At 39.3% G+C, this 20,736-nt stretch overlaps 1 protein-coding gene across 1 annotated transcript in view; it reads left to right on the top strand.

Annotated features, from left to right (window-relative positions):
* The window catches only part of LOC126236353 (phenoloxidase 2-like), a 173,536-nt gene that overhangs the window by 141,262 nt on the left and 11,538 nt on the right, over window positions 1-20,736 (top strand). Inside the window, exons 10-11 of the mRNA XM_049945583.1 lie at window positions 13,052-13,187; window positions 16,712-16,935. Coding sequence (XP_049801540.1) covers window positions 13,052-13,187; window positions 16,712-16,935 — 360 coding nt within the window. The remainder of the gene's footprint in view (window positions 1-13,051; window positions 13,188-16,711; window positions 16,936-20,736) is intronic.

Raw genomic sequence — 20,736 nt, 5'->3', positions numbered from 1 at the left:
GCATGCATCAGTAGTTCCGTATGCGCCGCCAGAGGCACTGGGTTTATTTTTTTCGTGCGAAGTGCATATAATTTATTCCTTGTTTTAGTTACCTTTTGTATGTTAATTATTCTATGTTTTTATCTATCTTTCAGTAGTGTGTGTTCCTTTTATATGTGTTTAGTAACACTAGGAACGAGAAGCTCACAGACCTTGACTAGACTGTTGCACATTACTAGAATCATGAGCTCTGTATTTTAGCGCCACACACAAAAATAAAGTTCCATTATTTAGTTTAACATATTCTGGTGGACGCGTCATTTCTGTAGCAGGCAAGGCAGAATCATAGGACCTAATTCATTTACACTGTGGCTAAAGCAGTGACCCCGATGTGATCTGCCCTGCCTGTGCATGTGCAACACCAGTAAAGAATTAATGAGAATCAAGCAGCTGCTAACCCAGCAGTATCTAGACTAGCCTCGAGACTATCGCCTCCTGGCTGCAAAATCTGGTGCTGTGGTTTGCCCAGGTACAGGCAATTTACTTTTATTCAGGCTTTACCACAGATGCATCTAAATTTGCATCCGCAGTGAGCCAATTGGAGCATGTAATGGGACACCCTCCTCTTATATTACCTTTTCTTATAGAAGTAGCCAATACCAAAGAGTATTTTCAAATCTTGTATAGGTTAAAATTATCTCAGCTGTTTCACTAAAAGAATTTCATATGATTTTGTGTATGTTATATTATATTTCAGGTTAAAATGTATAAAAAGAAACTAATTTGTTACAATCGATAGTTACTAGCTCCTGTTTGTATAGCTTAAATTATTCTTCTTTTAGAAATATTTGAAATTAATGAAATATCTGGCACACTTAAAATTCATATTATTAATTGCACAATCTAATGCTAATTGTTAAATTTATTTCTGGGTGATGTAACTTGGTGATGATTCTTCTTTTGTGAAGAAAGATTGTAAACTCTTTCGTTTTGTAAACTCTTTGGAATGTGTTACTACTGCAGAATGAGTGAGTAGTGGTGGGCATGCCTCTGATGGAAATGGATTTGTTTTTCATTTTGACAATAATAATGTAAATTTTAGTTTTATGAAAATGGAGATTGTGAAGTCAGTGTGATGTAGAAGAATGGGATAAAATACAAAAAACAGAAAGTACTTCATCAATTATTATGTCAATTGGAACCCACAGAGTCAAAATTGCAGCCTCAAGAATCTAACCCTAGATGTCCTGCAGCCAACAATGAGAAAATGAAGATAAGTAAAAAAAAAGAAATTGTATATCTTACGTCTCTCAAAGCTTCGAAACTAATGAAGGGACTGAAAATTTACTGGTGATGTATGGGAGGGTAAGATTAGAAGTAGCAATATGCAGTAGAAGTGCAAGATATTATCATCACACCACCTGAAGGTAATGCATACGAACGATTGAAGATGGAACTGATCCACCACTTATCTGCATCAAAAGAAGAGTGCATCCGTCAGATATTAATTCAAGAAGACATTGGGGACCAAAGACCTTCACAGTATCTACAGCATCTTAGATGTAAAATTGATGCTGGTACTGTATCTGATCATCTGTTTTGTACAATCTGGAGCAGTCACTTACCTCCATCTATCAAGGTGATTATCATGATGCAGTCTGAGATGCCGTTAGACTCTGTGGCAGGAATGGACGACAAGGTGCTGGATGCTGCCTCACCTGCACCTATTATGGTATCAGCCATCACAGTAGCATGAGCTGAGTATGATGCATTAGCGGTGAAGGTCGATCAACTGACGCAACACATTAGCCATCTGGTAGCGTGTTGCAGTGTCGGTGGAAAATGCAGCTGGCCAAGATACAGGTGACATCCCCACAGCAGGGCTGTGTCCCACTCACCTGTGCCATCACCTGATGCACAAAAAGATGTGTGCTGATACCAATGGCATTTGAGGGAACTTGCGCAATGCTAAGCCAAACCATGCATGTTCCCAAATGCCAGTGGCAATTGAACGTAGGCACTTCATCAGATTGTCGGCCAACATCATAGTGCCTATTCATCAGCAATCATCACACCAGCTGTAAGTACTTGATTGACACTGGCTCTGAATTATGTATTTACCCATGTACGATACTACATCAGTGCCAACTGTGTACATCATTCTGCCTGGTGGCTGTGAATAACTTGGCCATTGCAACATATGGCTTGCACAGAATATAGCTGGATCTTGGCCTCTGCCATGTGTTCCTTTGGAATTTCACTGCGGCAGATGTGGCAGACCCAATAATATAAGTGGATTTCTTGGTGTATTATAACCTTTTGGCAGATTTGACCGACACCTACCTTGTAGACTAGACCATCAGGCTGATGGCTGCAGATTTCTGGCACCAGGCATCCAACCAATCTGCCGATGAGTATGCCATATTATTGAAGGACCTTCCAGCGTTAAAAAAGCCACTGGGCATACCAAAGGACATCAGGCACAACACTGTGTGCGATGTCAAGACAACTGATGGGCTGCTGATCTCCTGCCGACCAAGTTGACTGGTGCTGGACTTTTTGAAGATAGCCAAGTCTGAGTTTGATACCATAATCAAAGAAGACAGCCCTTGGTCTTCACTGTTATACCTCATCCCCATAAAGGGTGAGGATTACAGAGCACTGAACATCCACACAATACCTGACAGGTACCCGATACCTCTGCCCCAAGACTTCAGCTATGCATTGAGCTGTGCTTGTGTGTATAGTGTACTAGATTGCACCAAGGCCTACACACAGATTGTGGTGGCCAATGAAGGCAGCCATTATTATGCCATTTGGCTTATTTGAAAGCCAATTTATGACTTTCAGTCTCCGGAATGTAGTGCAAACCTTGCAAAGGTTCATTAATTCAGTGCTGCAAGGCCTGTCATTCTGTTTCGCTTAGCTGGATGACGTTTTGGTCTTCTCAGCTTCACCAGAAGAACACTGCCAGCATCTCGTCGAGGTTTTTCAATGACTAAGTGAGTATGGAATTGTGCAAAACATGGTGAAGTGTATCTTTGGACAGTCCCAAGTTGACTTCCTAGGCCACCACATTACTCCTTCAGGCTCACAACCATTGCTGGACACAATAGAAGCTGTCCACCACCTAGGGTTAAACTTTTATCGGCCACATCTGCCACATGCATCTGAAGTTCAAGAGCTGTTAACAGCTGCACTGGTGGGCCTGGAGGCTAAAGGCTATTTGACAATTAGCTGCATGGATGATGTGATCATGGCATTTGAGAAAACAAAACAAGTGATAGTGGACGCGGCATGTTGGCGCATTCCTGAATGCACTGTTGGCTGTGGTTGTAGATGTGAGCTAGAGAGGAATAGGCAGTGTGCTCAACAACACGTTGATGAGGCCTGGTAGCTGCTAGCTTTCTTCTCTAGAAAGCTGACAATGTCGCAACAGAAATGGAGCATGTAAGACTGTGAACTGCTGGCAGTGTGCAAGGCTGTCAAATATTTTCATCCTTATGTTGAGGCTTTTGCCTTCACAGTATTTACAGACCACAAGCCACTGACATTCGCCTTCCAGGAAAATAATCAAATCTGCTCACTGAGGCAACAAAATCAACCTATACGTTTCCCCATTCACCATGGACATTCAACACATTTCCAGGATTGACAATGTCATGGTGGATTGTCTCTCACACATCGGCAGTGTCTCTTCACTGGACTACATGGCACTTGCAGAAGCACAGAGTTCAGGCCAAGAGCTGCAAGACCTGTAACAAGATGCAAGGATTTCATTGTGACTACAGCCCATAGACATTCCTGGTGCCAGGATGCAACTGTATTACGATGTGTCCACAGCCATGCCACGTCCATACATTCCTCTGAACTTCCGACGGCAAGCATTCGAATCCCTACACAGCCTGAGACACCCAGGTATGAGATCTATGCTCCATGTAGTTCTAGACCACTTCGTGTGGCTGCAACCAAAGAAGGACTGTAGAGAGTGGACGAAATGTTGTCTCCAGTGCCAACGCAGTAAAGTCGACACACATGTACATGCACCAGTAGGTTAGCAAATTCTTGGCAAGACATATTCAGATTTCTAAAAAATATAGAACACAATACAGTACTATAGGGTCTTCAATAAGAAATCAAACATTGGTGAAAGTGTCAAGGCCAAAAATTTTAGCAGCTGTAGAAGGAGTCACAGTGGCAAAATTTATGTTTTGGGTAAATTTCTTGTATTCAGCAGATACTAGAATTTGATATTTTCATAGAATTGATTGATTACTACAATTTTACAGTCATCTTTCAGTTGAATGCAAAGCAGGTGAATAAACTGCAAGTGTATGTCTTCATTGATAAGTGACACTAATGGACCAGAATGTTACAGGTTCGTTACTCACTGTAAATGCTAGCATCAATATACTTGGCACATTGGTTTCGTTGTTATGTACTTGCACAATGTTGCTGATGCATATACTCTTACTTTACAGAGCTGGCTTCAGGCTCCATGTCTGATTATGATAAACAGTTGTCACATTGCCTCATTTATTGCAGCTGTAATATATCATGTCATGGCGATTACGGACCGTACATTGATGGGTCTTGAAACACTGTGGGCATGATGGATTCTGTTGACTACTTGGAAACATATATGCTATATTTCTGTCTTTATGACCACTGATGCTCAGTGCAATTTGATTGGTCTCACTCATGCTACCTTTCTGATATCAGATTGGGTGCAGTGAACTGACTAAGAAAATGATAATGTTGACATAGTATCTCTCGATTTGTTATGCTTTGATAACTTGATCTGCTATGCTTCTGCTTAGATGGTTCATCTAATTAAGATTTTTTAAAATTTTCTCTCTAATATACTACAGAAAGTCCAAAAACTTCATCCAACATAGGATCAGACTGTTATAATGACAGAGCCCAAGCCTTAACATTGACTTCCATGAGGATGACTATATTCCTGATAACCATAACAGTGGTTTCATTGAGAATTTCTACAGATCAATGCACACAAATTAACTCATACGCTTTAATTCTGTAATACAAAAGGCATCCTGTGATGTATAGTAAGGGATTGTAAAAGGTAAAACATTCAGAATCAATGGTGTGCAACACGACATGCTATGAGGATGGGTAAAACAGCAGAAACATAATAAGTGAATTAATTGCAGAGTTTGGCAGGTATATAGGCCCATCAGGGACCTCTTTTGTATGACTAGACAGATCAGTGTGTTAAAAAATGCTCAGTCAGTGGGGAGCCATCAAACAAAGTGGAAATGTGTAACCAAGAGTCACTAGGCCTTGCAGACATCACAGGGGAGGAATACAGGCATGAAAGTGCATTGAGCACTGCAACAGCTGTGGACATGTCTGTGTGGATGGTCTGATGGCATCTTCTGCTAGCTAGACTGACGACACTCATACCACTGTATCGCTTCCATTGATCAGAATCCACATTTCAGCAGGACAATGCCTGGCTATATGTGCTGAGGAATGTGCAACGCTTCTTCAAAGAATGATGGGTACCTCTACTTCCCTGACCTGCCTGTTCACATGACAGGTCACCCATCAAACATGTTTGGGATATGGTTGGTTAGTACCTTGTTCATTGAAGTTCTCCCGCAGCAACAATTGATGTTTTGTGGATGCACCTACAAATTACTTGGCAGAGTATTCCTCAGCAGCATATTCAGGCACTATTTGATTCCCTGCAATGACGTCTAATAGCTCTGATTGCAGCACTTGGTGACACTATTACATACTGAATTTTCACAGTCACAGTGCATTTACGGATCTGTAATGCTAATCATTTGCATTGTGTCAAGTCCCTGACCAATGGAATAAATTTCATTGTGATCACATCTATCGGTCTTGATGTTCCACTTTTTCAAAATAGTAGTGTGTCTTACATGTGATTTCATGTTTGCACTCAGCAGGTCATTGTAAGATGTCTGTGTCATATTGCTGAAATCTAGTTTCATGGCAAATTCTCAAATAATGTACTCAACACAGAGTTTAGTTATTTGTTTCCACACTTATTATCACTTGCAGCAACACAATGAATGCTCTCAGATCTCACGTAGAATGTTAATCACAGGCACACACTTTCAATAAACAACTAATCAGTATGAAAGTGGCAAAATGTTTGTAGTGCACTTTCACATATGGATTCTGCTGGCTGAACTCCACAAGGTGGTTTTTGATTCCACAGGCACTGAACAGAATAAACTTACTGATCACTGATAGAAATAAGCAGATGTCCATACTGTTGACATGAAAATGCAGTTGTAATGGAAGCATGGAATGTTGCACACTTGGCTCAAAAAATAATGTGGAAAAGTAAAAAGGCAAAAGTTAGTAGAAATTCATGCATCTGTAACAAGACTTCAAGGAACATACCTTAGCAAAGGATCTTTCTAGGAGCCCAAGAGAATTCTGATCCTACATAAAATCACTAAGCATGTCAACCAGTAGTAATGTGGCAACAGAAGATATAAAAACGAAACCCAAAGTTTAAAATTTCATGTTTTAAAGCTATTCGCACAATAGTTCAAGTCCTCCTGCAGCCACAGTTCGTAATTTGTGGATGCACCCCCAAACCGCATGGCAGATTATTCCCCAGCAGCATATTGAGGCACTTTGTGATTCCATGCAACAGTCTTTAGCAGCTCTGATACAGCCCATGGTGATGCTACTCCATACTGAGGTTCCATGGTCACAGTGCATATACTGTACTACTCAAATGTTACTGTGAACTTTTATACATTTCTAAGAAAATATATTTTATGTAAAACAAATTATTGTCGGAACTTACAGGTCATCTAAATTATTAAATTTTCACCCTGTAGTTTTACAAACAAACATGTATACACCAATATCATAAAATATCAATATGCCAGTCTATGAATATTTTCCCCCACCCTAACATTCACAAGATTATTACAACATGTAGTCATTTATATTTGTGAATGTCTTTGGTAAACATCAATCCATGAGTACATCTACATCTACAAACATATACCACAAGCCACCGTGTGGAATATGGTGGAGGATACCTTGTATTCCACTCACAAATGAAGCAAGGGAAAAATGACTATCTATATGCCTCTGTACAAGCCCTAATTTCTCTCACCTGGCTTCACAATCCACGCAAAATGTACATTGGTGGCAGTAGAATCATTCTGCAGTCAGCTGTAAAGTGTTTCACAAAAAGAACCTTATCTTCACCAAGGGATACTATTTGAGTTCACAAAGCATTTCTGTAATACTCACCTGTTGATTGAACCTTCCAATAACAAATCTGGCAGCAAGCTTTTGAACTGCTTTCATGTTTTCCTTCAATCCAACATTTCACAAGTGTTCTACATGTGGTCTCCTTTGTAGATTAGCTACCCTTTCCTAAGAGTTTCTCAATAAACCAAAGTTGACATTCACCTTCCCTATTACCATCGTTATGAGCTGGTTCCATTTATTATTGCTTTGCAATGTTATGCCTAGATATTTAATTAATGGAACTGAGTCAAGCAGCACACCACTATATCATATTCAAACATTATGGGACTGTTTTTCCTAGTCATCAGAATTAACTTACATTTTTCTACATTTAGAGCAAGCTGCCATTCATTATACCAAGTATAAATCCTGTTTACATCATTCTGTCACTCAGTGATGATACTTTCCCGTATACTTCACATAATTTGTGAACTTTCTCAGATTGCTGCTCACCTTATCTGTGTCATCATTTGTGTATAAAGAGAACAGGAGTGGTCCTCTCACACTTCCCTGAGACAGTCCTGTATCTGATGGACACTTGCTGTTGAGGACAACATACTAGATTCTATTACAAAAAAGGCCTTCAATCCTCTCACATATCAGGAACTCATTCTGTATGCTACAACTTCTGTGAAAAGTCTGCAGAGAGCACCATTCAAGCACTTTCTGGAAATCTAAAAATATGAAATCTGCCTGCTACTCCTCACCCACACTTTGCCCAGGTGCTTAGAGCTTTGCACTGGGTGAAAGATTTGCAATAAATGTGAACTAAGTAAGGAGCCAATACAGTAGACTAATCTCTGTAAAACCGAATTGGAACTCAATCTAGACCTGACAACTTACTCATTTTCATCTGTTTCAATTGCTTCTCAGTGCCAGAAATGCCTTTCTGTGAATTTTATATTATGTAGAATCAAACACTGCAAGAAATGATTACAGTTTCTCTTATAATCTATGGAGAGGGTAGTTGGACACGTGATTGATCCAAGAAAAGAAGAATGGAGTCATCCAGCTGGGGAAGGCACTATTCACCAAATAGTGTGGTCATTTTAAGTTCAGTTAAGGCCCCTACCAATACATGGGTTCACAATTTTTTATTTTTTACTTTTCTTAATAGAAAGAACTGCACAGACAACTATGTCTTGAACCAATTTTCTGTAATTCACCACTGGTTTTATGCCTTATAGCCACACCATCAGATGCATATAAACATTAAAGCATGGAAAAAAACATGATGGAGAATATAGAAGGCCCAACCTTCATAGTTAAAACCATAATTTTTGTAGGGGATAATTATGCTGACTTCCTGATGCGTCCTTGTTACATGGTGTAGGATATTTTCTGTCACCTAACATTTTATTCATTGAGTATCTGCCCTACAGACAGTATGGTTTTAACTATGAAGGGTGGGCCTTCTATATTCTCTAACATGTTGTTTACCATGTTTTCATTTTTATATGCTGCTGATAATGTGTCTGTAAGCCACAAAACCAGTAGTGCCTTAATAAAAATTGGCTCAAGGCAGAGCTGTTTGCAGATTTTGTGCTATAAAATGAGCTACCACAGCTAAGGATGCCCCGACTGAGAGTTGTTTTGGTTCACAGTTACTTTGGCTGCTCGCTCCACCATCTAATCATACATGAAATCTAATTTTTGTTCAGTTTAACCGCAAGGACAACAAAACAGACATCAAATTCTCTGAACATTCCACAGGTTCCAGAAGGAATGAAATGTGGACTTTCTAATGAGCAGTGTCCGTCCTCTCATAACTACTGATTAGTTCGTACTAATTTTTGTACAGCATGCTACTATAATGAGTTAAATTAGCAGTTATCTCAGTTAACTAGATTTTAAACAAAACTAAATACACTACTAGTCTCAGCAGTTGCTAATTCTGATACGAGTAATGAGATTCCATAAATTACTGTATAAAGAAGAACTTAATCATTTTGTGTATTCATGATATATACCATACTTGTATCAGTATAATCAGCTGAATGACAAGGGAAAAATATTTAAAAGAGCAGAATGATTGCAAGTGGCATAATCCCATCTCACTGTGTTTCAATGCAGCAGTGAAATTCCATCGTGATGTTTGCTACATGCACCTGCGCACCAAAATAACAACAGAGTTCAAATTTCTTGACAAGACAGACTAAGTGGGTCTGCAAAGGGATTTAAATTGTGAATTAATTAGTAAATCATAACAATTAATAACAACTAAGGAAGTTTCATGTCATAATAAATTACTCTACTAGCTGCGAAATGTGGTACATTTCACAATCTTACTTGCTCTACCACTATATTCAACAAACCACAACTCAGCGTCTAGCAGAGATTGCTTCTTGTATCATTATTACACTGATGGAAAAAAATCAGAACACACAAAAAATAATTAATGATGAGTGATGAAATTTTGGGACTACATCTGTGTGGGTGACATATTTAAGGATTAACATTGCGAGATCACAGGTTAATGTAATTGCAAGATAAGCCATTGCAAATGTGTAATGCTGGTGTAACCGCCAGAATGTAGAATGCAAACATGCCAATGTGCATGTATTATATTGTACAGGTGCTTGGTTTCAGTTTATGGGACGGAGTTGTACTTGGTCCGTCAATACAGGGACAGTTAATGCTGTTTGTGGATGATGCTGGAGTTGTTGTCTGATGATGACCCATAGGTGGTTGATTGGAAACAGATCTGGTGATTTAGGAGGCCAAGGCAACATATCGACACTCTACAGAGAGTGTGTGGGTACGAGAGTGGTATGTTGGTGAGCGTTATCCTGTTGGAAAACATCCTCTGGAAAGCTGTTCATGAATGGCAGCACAACAGATCGAATCATCACACTGGGCACACAGATTTGCAGTCTGGATGTTTGAGAAAACTATGAGTCTGCTCCTGCTGTCATATGAAATCGCACCCAAGACCCTAACTCCAAGTGCTGGTCCAGTATGTCTAGCAAGCAGACAGGTTGGTTGCAGGTGCTCAACTGGCCTCCTTCTAACCAACAAATGGCCATTGCTGCCACTGAGGCAGAACCAGCTTTCACTGGACAACACAACAGATGTCCACCATGCCCTCCAATGATCTCTTGATTGACACCACTGATGTCGCAAATGGCAGTCTTTTGGGGACAGTGGAATGCACACTTCAGGACATCTGGCTCAGAGCTGTCCTTGAAATAACTGATTTGTAGCAGTTCATTGTGTCTCTGTGATGTCAATGGCTACTCAAGCTGCTGCTGCAAATACAGAGTCATATGCTGAATATGATGATCTTCTCTCTTGGTAGTGCCACGTGGTCATCTGAAGCCTGGTCTTCTTGTGACAGCACATTCTTGTGGCTACTGCCACTAGCAATCATGTACAGTGGCTACATTCCTGCCATGTCTTCCTGCAGTATCATACAAGGAACATCCAGTTTCTCATAGCCCTATTACATGACCTTGTTCAAACTCAGTGAGGTGTTGATAATGGCATCTTGATCACCTTAAAGGTATTTTCAACTAACATCAACCCACCACATCCAGTTTCAAAGGTAACTATTGTTCACAACCGTTACAGTGTGTATTGAAAGCAGACCAATTTGGATCCTTATGGTGGTGCTACTAGCATCAGTCTTATGTGACTGGTGTGAAATTTACATAGACACCAACTCTCAGGAATAGAAACACACCTACCAACTTTTGTTTATGTCCCACAACTCCTTCTTGGTATTGCCATTTTTTTCCTTGACTTTGCCATAACGCTCATTTCATAAGAAGTAAATAGGGCAAAGTAAAATGTTGAACAAGTCTTCTTGAAATGCAGTGTCTCAGAATTTTAACAGTAAACCTCTCCATTATGTATGAGGTTTGGAACTTAAAAAGTGCCAACTATTGATTCACAACTGATATAAAAGAGTTACATGTTTACACCTGTTACTGTCCTTCAAAGAAGTCACCAGCATTGTGTATAACCCATTGCCAGTGATGTGGAAGGCATAGTATATCGTTAGCAGAGCCTGTTCTGTTGATGGTGCGAATGGAGCGGTCTAAAGTTATGGTGATTCTCATGTACAACTGTGATGGTGTTATCCTAACACATTACATTCCTCCACGGCAGACCGTCAATGCACAGTATTGCTGTTTAATTTTGGAGCATCATCTGTGACCAGCTTTGCGAAAGAAGCGGCAACGCTTTCTGCGCAACCGACCCATCATTTTGCATGACCACACACGGGCACATACAGCACAAGCTGTGGCTGCTCTGTTTGGTTGATGCGACTGGGAAGTACTGTACCATCCGCCATACTCCATTCTGACTTTGATTTGATTCCAAAGATGAAGTAACCACCTCGTGGCGTTCGCTTCACAACTGTTCCAGAGATTCGAGGTGCAGTAGACCGCTCCATTCGCACCTTCAACAGAACAGGCTCTGCTAACGGTTTACTACACCTTCCACATAGCTGGCAATGGGTTCTACACAACGCTGGTGACTACTTTGAAGGACAGTAACAGGTGCAAACATGTAACTCTTTTGTTTCAGTTGTGAACAAATATTTGATACTATTTACGTTCCAACCCTCGTATAACACTTCTCATATAGTATGATGATTATCTCAATCACTCTGTCAAGCTTATGAAGGAACCCATTATGAACATTCCACTCTTCTTTGTGTCTTCTCTATTTCCTCTCAACTAGAATCAAAATGTAAAGCTGGTCTGATACTGTATAAGCTCATAGCTATGTTTAACAGGTGAGAGTATTGATCTGTATCAAAGGCTTTTCTGAAGCTGAGGTGTAATATATCAAACTAAGTGCCATTATCTATGGAGTCTTTGGTCACAAGGATGATGGAGGCATTGAGTTTAACAATAGAGCTTTTAGCGGCATCCATATTGATTCTAACAGAGTAAGTTTTCATTTTTCAAAATGTTCATACCATGCAGCAAAACTAATAGTAAGCTGAATAAAGTTTGCTATGCCTTATCCATATTTATATACTGCACAATTCCAGAGACTCTTTGCACTGTCTACTATGTACAGGTTCATAGTGTAATATGGTACAGTATCATATTATGATGAGACTTTCCACATAGCTTGGACAGTCTCCTCACTCAGAATAGAACTTTGAAAGTAATGAAAAGTCTAAAGACAACTGACATCTGCAGACCTCTCTTCCAAAAATCACTCATTTTATCTCTTGAGTCTCTACATAGATAAATATGTAAGTTTGTAAAAAGCAGCAGTGGAAAATTCAAGAAAATGTGGATGTCCATGATCATGGTGCAGGACAGAAAATTCAACACTTTCAAAGTATGCCTACTTTAGCTTTTAAAATTCACCATTTAATCAAGGCATTCAGCTTTACAACAGTCTTCCATGAGAAATAAAAAAAATGAAATAAAATAAAAAAATACAAAGTCTCTGTCTTTGGAATTCTTGCTTAATCATTATTTTTACAGTATATCTGAGGTTTTCGTCCATAAGCATCAGAGAAATATGAATTTTGATTGCAGAACTGATGGAAATGTTCAACTGTAATATCCTTGTAATAAGTTGTAATCTGTAACTATTTCAAACAGGTACTTATTTTGTATATGTTTGAGTGTGGCATGAAAATAAGATAGCATTGTAATAAATAATATAGATGGAAAATCATGTTTTGTAGTGTCTCATCACATCACCTCATGTCACATCATACTGTTACTTGTTCAGTGTCATAATGCATGATATGTGCACACCACATGCATGTCTTGTACAAGAAAGAATCAGAGGACAAATAAATAAATAAACTTCATTAATTTAGGTTAGCAACTCAGGACCACCTCGAACAGGAACTGTAAGAATATTTTTGGCTCCAAAATTCAATGAACAAGGACGCCCAATGCTGTTTCGAGAACAAAAAAATTCGTTCATTGAGATGGACAAATTTACAGTACATTGTAAGTATGTTGTCAAACAGCTTCACATAATTATACACTATACAATAACAACAAATAAATGTCTATAGTTATATGCTATACATTGAAAAATTGCATTATCCTGGACTAAAGGGGAAATTTGAATGAAGTTAAGGAGTAAGAACCCCCCCCCATGAACCATGGACCTTGCCGTTGGTGGGGAGGCTTGCGTGCCTCAACGATACAGATAGCCATACCGTAGGTGCAACCACAACGGAGGGGTATCTATTGAGAGGCCAGACAAACGTGTGGTTCCTGAAGAGGGGCAGAAGGCTTTTCAGTAGTTGCACTGGCAACAGTCTGGGTGTTTGACTGATCTGGCCCTGTAACACTAACCAAAACAGCCTTGCTGTTTTGGTACTGCGAACGGCTGAAAGTAAGGGGAAACTACAGCCGTAATTTTACCAGAGGGCATGCAGCTTTACTGTATGATTAACTGATGATGGCGTCCTCTTGAGTAAAACATTCTGGAGGTAAAATAGTCCCCCATTCGGATCTCCAGGCGGGGACTACTCAAGAGGACATCGTTATCAGGAGAAAGAAAACTGGCGTTCTACGGATCGGAGCGGGGAATAGGATAGGTTAAAGTTAGATATAGTGGGAATTAGTGAAGTTCGGTGGCAGAAGGAACAAGACTTTTGGTCAGATGAATACAGGGTTATAAATACAAAAACAAATAGAGGTAATGCAGGAGTAGGTTTAATAATGAATAAAAAAAATAGGAGTGCGGGTAAGCTACTACAAACAGCATAGGGAACGCATTATTGTGGCCAAGATAGACACAAGGCAGATGATGAAGAAATTGATGAAATGTATGATGAGATAAAAGAAATTATTCAGGTAGTGAAGGGAGATGAACATTTAATAGTCATGGGTGACTGGAATTCGACAGTAGGAAAAGGAAGAGAAGGAAACGTAGTAGGTGAATATGGATTGGGGCTAAGAAATGAAAGAGGAAGCCGCCTGGTAGAATTTTGCACAGAGCATAACTTAATCATAGCTAACACTTGGTTCAAGAATCATGAAAGAAGGTTGTATACATGGAAGAACCCTGGAGATACTAGAAGGTTTCAGATAGATTATATAATGGTAAGACGGAGATTTAGGAACTAGGTTTTAAATTGCAAGACATTTCCAGGGGCACTTGTGGACTCTGACTACAATCTATTGGTTATGAATTGTAGATTAAAACTGAAGAAACTGCAAAAAGGTGGGAATTTAAGGAGATGGGACCTGGATAAACTGAAAGAACCAGAGGTTGTACAGAGTTTCAGGGAGAGCATAAGGGAACAATTGACAGGAATGGGGGAAAGAAATACTGTAGAAGAAGAATGGGTATCTTTGAGAAATGAAATAGTGAAGGCAACAGAGGATCAAGTAGGTAAAAAGACGAGGGCTAGTAGAAATCCTTGGGTAACAGAAGAGATACTGAATTTAATTGAGGAAAGGAGAAAATACAAAAATGCAGTACGTGAAGCAGGCAAAAAGGAATACAAACGTTTCAAAAATGAGATTGACAGGAAGTGCAAAATGGCTAAGCAGGGATGGCTAGAGGACAAATGTAAGGATGTAGAGGCTTAGCTCATGAGGTGTAAGATAGATATTGCCTACAGGAAAATTAAAGAGACCTTTGGAGAAAAGAGAACCACTTGCATGAATATCAAGAGCTCAGATGGAAACCCAGTTCTGAGCAAAGAAGGGAAAGCAGAAAGGTGGAAGGAGCATATAGAGGGTCTATACAGGGGCAATGTTCTTGAGGACAATATTCTGGAAATGGAAGAGGGGGTAGATGAATATGAAACGGGAGATATGATACAGTGTGAAGAGTTTGACAGAGCACTGAAAGACCTAAGTCGAAACAAGGCCCCAGGACTAGACAACATTCCATTAGAACTACTGACAGCCTTGGGAGAGTCAGTCCTGACAAAACTCTACCATCTGGTGAGCAAGATGTATGAGACAGGCAAAATACCCTCAGACTTCAAGAAGAATATAATAATTCCAATCCCAAAGAAAGCAGGTGTTGACAGATGTGAAAATTACTGAACTATCAGTTTAATAAGTCACAGCTGCAAAATACTAACACGAATTGTTTACAGACGAATGGAAAAACTGGTAGAAGCCGACCTTGGGGAAGATCAGTTTGGATTCCGTAGGAATGTTGGAACACGTGAGGCAATACTGACCCTACGACTTATCTTAGAAGAAAGATTAAGGAAAGGCAAACCTACGTTTCTAGCATTTGTAGACTTAAAGAAAGCTTTTGACAATGTTGACTGGACTACTCTCTTTCAAATTCTAAGGGTGGCAGGGCTAAAATACATGGAACGAAAGGCTATTTACAATTTGTACAGAAACCAGATGGCAGTTATAAGAGTCGAGGGACATGAAAGGGAAGCAGTGGTTGGGAAGGGAGTGAGACAGCGTTGTAGCCTCTCCCCGATGCTATTCAATCTGTATATTGAGCAAGCAGTAAAGGACACGAAAGAAAAGTTCGGAGTAGGTATTAAAATCCATGGAGAAGAAATAAAAACTTTGAGGTTCACCGATGACATTGTAATTCTGTCAGAGACAGCAAAGGACTTGGAAGAGCAGTTGAACGGAATGGGCAGTGTCTTGAAAGGAGGATATAAGATGAACATCAACAAAAGCAAAACGAGGATAATGGAATGTAGTCGAATGAAGTCTGGTGATGCTGCGGGAATTAGATTAGGAAATGAGTCACTTAAAGTAGTAAAGGAGTTTTGCCATTTGTGGAGCAAAATAACTGATGATGGTCAAAGTAGAGAAGATATAAAATGTAGACTGGCAATGGGAAGGAAAGCGTTTCTGAAGAAGAGAAATATGTTAACATCGAGTATAGATTTAAGTGTCAGGAAGTCGTTTCTGAAAGTATTTGTATGGAGTGTAACGATGTATGGAAGTGAAACATGTACTATAAATAGTTTAGACAAGAAGAGAATAGAAGCTTTCGAAATGTGGTGCTACAGAAGAATGCTGAAGATTAGATGGGTAGATCACATAACTAATGAGGAGGTATTGAATAGAATTGGGGATAAGAGGAGTTTGTGGCACAACTTGACTAGAAGAAGGGATCGGTTGGTAGGACATTTTCTGAGGCATCAAGGGATCACCAATTTAGTACTGGAGGGCAGCATGGAGGTTAAAAATCGTAGAGGGAGACCAAGAGATGAATACACTAAGCAGATTCAGAAGGATGTAGGCTGCAGCAGGTACTGGGAGATGAAGAGGCTTGCACTGGGTAGAGTAGCATGGAGAGCTGCATCAAACCAGTCTCAGGACTGAAAGACCACAACAAGGAGTAAGGAAAGGATGGTCCTCAAATGAAGATACACCACGGTGATAAATATTTTAAACAGGAAAATTCTAGATAAAAACATTCATTATAAAAATATTCTCCATTTATATAGAGTTTTAGAGATTTGTGTGATCAATAATTATTACAGCATAATTTAAAATTTTTAAAACTGGAAAATTCCTTTCAGTGAAAACTGGACTTAATGTGTTCTGGAGAGAGTCAAAGAAATCTTCTGTAGCAGCTACAGCTGGAAGTCCATTAAAAAATTTAAACAATTCTGATCCACAGTCACAAGAGGCAGGTGGATACTGTTCTTGTGGTTGGCCTCCTCATTTGATGATCCCAAAAGGGAAACCTGAGGGGTTACCAGCTCATCTCTTTGTAATGATATCTGATTATGCCATAGACAGGGTATGTATTACCAGTTTAGTAAATAGTAGTTGGAGTAATAGATAGTTTTAATTTTTGGTTGATGCAATGACAGAGATTTTAAAATAAGTTGCACTTTATAATAATGAGAAATAATATTTCTCTTTGGAACAGTGGACTGTTATGTGGTTGAACAGTTGAAAGAATTGAAATTGTAAGAGCAGTTAAAACGTGGAAATTCAAGGAACGAGTTTTATTGAGTTCCATCTCAGACATTTTCATTTTGTATATGGGCTTTCAGGCACTGCTTAATATTGCTGTATCGACTCTTTCATGGTTCATCTGTCAATATCATGGAATGACTACAATAAATGCTGTGTTATTATAAATAGCATCCATGTATATGCAATGAAACAACAGTTCTTCTCATCAGAACCAGTATTATCTCAATGTACAGTATCAGCTGATAGTGTTATAATACTTCCACCAGTATGGAAAAAACATTGCTTCAGATCTTAATAAATACAACATATATAACTGTATCAAAAGCCAAATTGAGCTAAGGAAACTGCTAAATTACAAGGAAACAAGCTGGTTGGCCAGTGCCTACCTTCAGGAGGCACAATTTAAAGTACTGTGAATAGAAACACAGATTCTAGAATGTGAGGGTCCCACATGTTGTGAGGAAAGGCAAACATATAGGAGAAAACATCAGAGAGAATGGATTGTCAAAGATCTTTGACCTGCTACTCTCTCTGATGTGTTCTACTTCATGTTAGTCTTCCCTTATGCTCAAAACAAGGTATTATTCAACCAAGGGTCTGAGTGACCTGCCCCTCCTCAACCAATCCCTCTATCCTCCCTGCAGAAGCAAAATAGAAATTCCAAACATTATGAACAATAACTTTGACACTTGTGAGTTTCTGTTTCCAGATGCTGAATTTTGCCATAGGTGAACATAGGTACTGGCCTGCTATTCTATCTTCATATCATTTAAAAAATTTAACTGAACAGTTTTAGACAAAATTGTGCTCTAGTTTCACATCGGAGAAAGAGAGAAATGTTGACACCAATACTGAATTCCTATGCATCAACATAAAAGCAACAATAAGATATTACTTTATGACCTTTACATAAGACATTTATTCTGTGATGACAGTAAAAAAAGTAAAGTCTTTTGCATGATTGACTTGGAGACCTCCAGATGTGGGTTCAGCTGCCTAATTGGAAATGTTTATCACACATATATTTGTTTTGCATGACGAAGAGAAGGGAGAGAGTGAAACTGTGCTGCTACATAACCTACTGCCTGTGAATAGCACTGAGGAATCCACAAAACTGAACACCCCATCTGATTCATGAATGGCTATCATCAGTGTCACATGCCCTCATGCCTCGATTCACTGAGGAGAGGCACAGCATTTAATCGAAGACAGTAGCAGAAAGAGTGATGATCAGGAACTTATGCAACTGCCTCTCCCCCCTTCACTGGCTATGAAAATTTTTTGCTATCACCAAAATCGTAAGCAGCTGCCTCTGAATCAAGTGCCACTGCTATCTGGGTTATATGGTGGGCTGAGAGATAGTGAAAGCAGCAAATGTAAATGTAATTCTGACAGGGGTAAAAACTTCATTTATAAGTTGCTAATTTACAGAGACAAGACAAGTCTACAGAAGTCTTCTGCTAACAATTTTTGAATTTGTAGTAAACAGCAAGTTTCTTAAGTATTCAGTCTTGCTTTTCAAGTGTGTAGGAGTTGCCAAACCATGTGAACATTAGAAAATTTGAACATTTTCAAGAAATATCCACCAAGGCAGGTCCTTCTGATCTTCAGTTGTCATATGCTCTCTCTTCTGCAGTATCATACTGTCTGCTTCTCTATTAGTGGAAGCAGCATTACTTGCTTTGACTCCTTCTTGCAGTCCTTACTTTGCACTATAAGCAAAGACATAGCCAGAATTTCGTCAAAAAGGGGGGTGAGGATATGTTAAACAGAACCTTAAAAATGATAATGTTTTTCATTCTATTCTGAAAACACATTTATTTATTTATTTATTTTATGTAAATAATTTGCTTTTGGAGAAACTTCATACAAGTACTATTTGGTCTATAAAATTAAGCAGGAAAAGCTTCTCTTAAAAGTGTATAGTGTGTAAAAAGAAATACCCATACGTGCAATTAAATATTTCTTTCATGAAATAAATAACAAATTCCTTTAGTCACAGATGTAATTTTATTTCAGTGAACAATGCATTTTCAGACCTGGGGACTCATCTTCAGGTGCTTTAAACATCTACATCAATTTTTTTCTTGTGTCAGATTTAGGTTAATTCTGTGTGGTCCTTGTAAGATTACAATGCTGTGTTACAAAGTGGCAAATTGTGAATATAAGTTTATAAAACTAAGACAAATCAAAAGATAATTTACTGTTTCCAGTAGTGGATGCATGGTTTTGAAGCACAGTATGAGAAAACCTATTTATGTGTATGTATGCACTTATGTACATGTACATATATATTTATGTATGTGACTGAGAGTGAATCACGGTTTTGAAGCACAGAATGAGTAAACCTGTTTATGTGCATACACACACACACACACACACACACACACAGGGTGATTATAATTAAAGTCAAACTTTCAAAACGCTGTACAAATCATACCAGTGGTCAGAATGATGTCAAATTGCAATGGAATATAATCACAGAAAGGGGGGAACATATGGCAGAAGAAAAAAAGACCGTGAAAACTGATCAATAGGTTGTGCTGTGTGTGTCAGAATACATAAATGAAAACACCTGTCATGTGCATGACCCGTTGAAGTTGGTATAAACACACCGGGTACACAGGATTTCCTCCTTTCGTGTCTGTGACGTTCATCATGGCTCTCTCAATGCAGAATCATGCTCTGCTTGTAAAGCTGTATTACAAGAATGATGACTGTGCACACATCACTCTGCAAATGTTTTGGACATTTAAGGGTTCGAAGAAAGGCGTTGGTTCGATGACTGCTGTGGGTCTGAAGAAAATGATACATAAATTCAAAAAGATGGTTTCTTTTGGTGTGCAACCTGGCAGAGGGAGGAAATGAACTGATTCAACCTCAGTGGAAGCAGTGGCCACAGCAATGCAGGAGGAGACGAGTGGAGGTGTGCAAACGTGTAGTGCACAGAGAATTGCCAGAACATTGGACATACCTGTGAGCATGGTGCGTAAAATACTACAAAACATCCTTCTTTGCTAGCCATTCAAAATTGCCCATGTACGTGAGTTGCTTCCTGTTGACCTGTCAGCAAGAGAGACTTTTGCTTTAGAATTTCTTGCTTGCATTGGAGTGAACAATGATTGGCTGTGGAAGATTTTGTGGACAGACAAAGCCCACTTCCATCTGACAGGATAAGTCTATACACAGAATATGGGCAATGTAAAATCCACACACAAATCAACCAGTATCACATCATCCTGAAAAGTTCACAGGGTGGTATGGGTTTACGACATCATTTATCATAGGGCCATATTTTTTCGAAGAGACAGGTGCTTCCGGTCCTGTTACCTGTACTATCACTGGTAAGCGCTATGAGGGTCTTTTCCACAACCACGTCATTCCAGCTCTCCAACAGCGTGTATGTGTTGATGGGATCATTTTTATGCAAGATGGCGCACCTCCGCACATTGAAAATCCAGTTAAGCAGGTGCTGAAGCGCCATTTCAGAAATGCTAGAATTATCAACTGCCATTTCCCTACAGCCTGGCCATCCTGACCACCTGATCTTAATCCGTGTGACTTCTGGCTGTGGGGCTGTCTGAAAGATGTTGTGTTCAGTGATCTGACTGCAAACTTA

Source organism: Schistocerca nitens, chromosome 2 (assembly GCF_023898315.1).
Source record: "Schistocerca nitens isolate TAMUIC-IGC-003100 chromosome 2, iqSchNite1.1, whole genome shotgun sequence".
Lineage (NCBI taxonomy): Eukaryota > Metazoa > Arthropoda > Insecta > Orthoptera > Acrididae > Schistocerca > Schistocerca nitens.
This window is presented reverse-complemented; position numbering and strand designations above follow the sequence as displayed.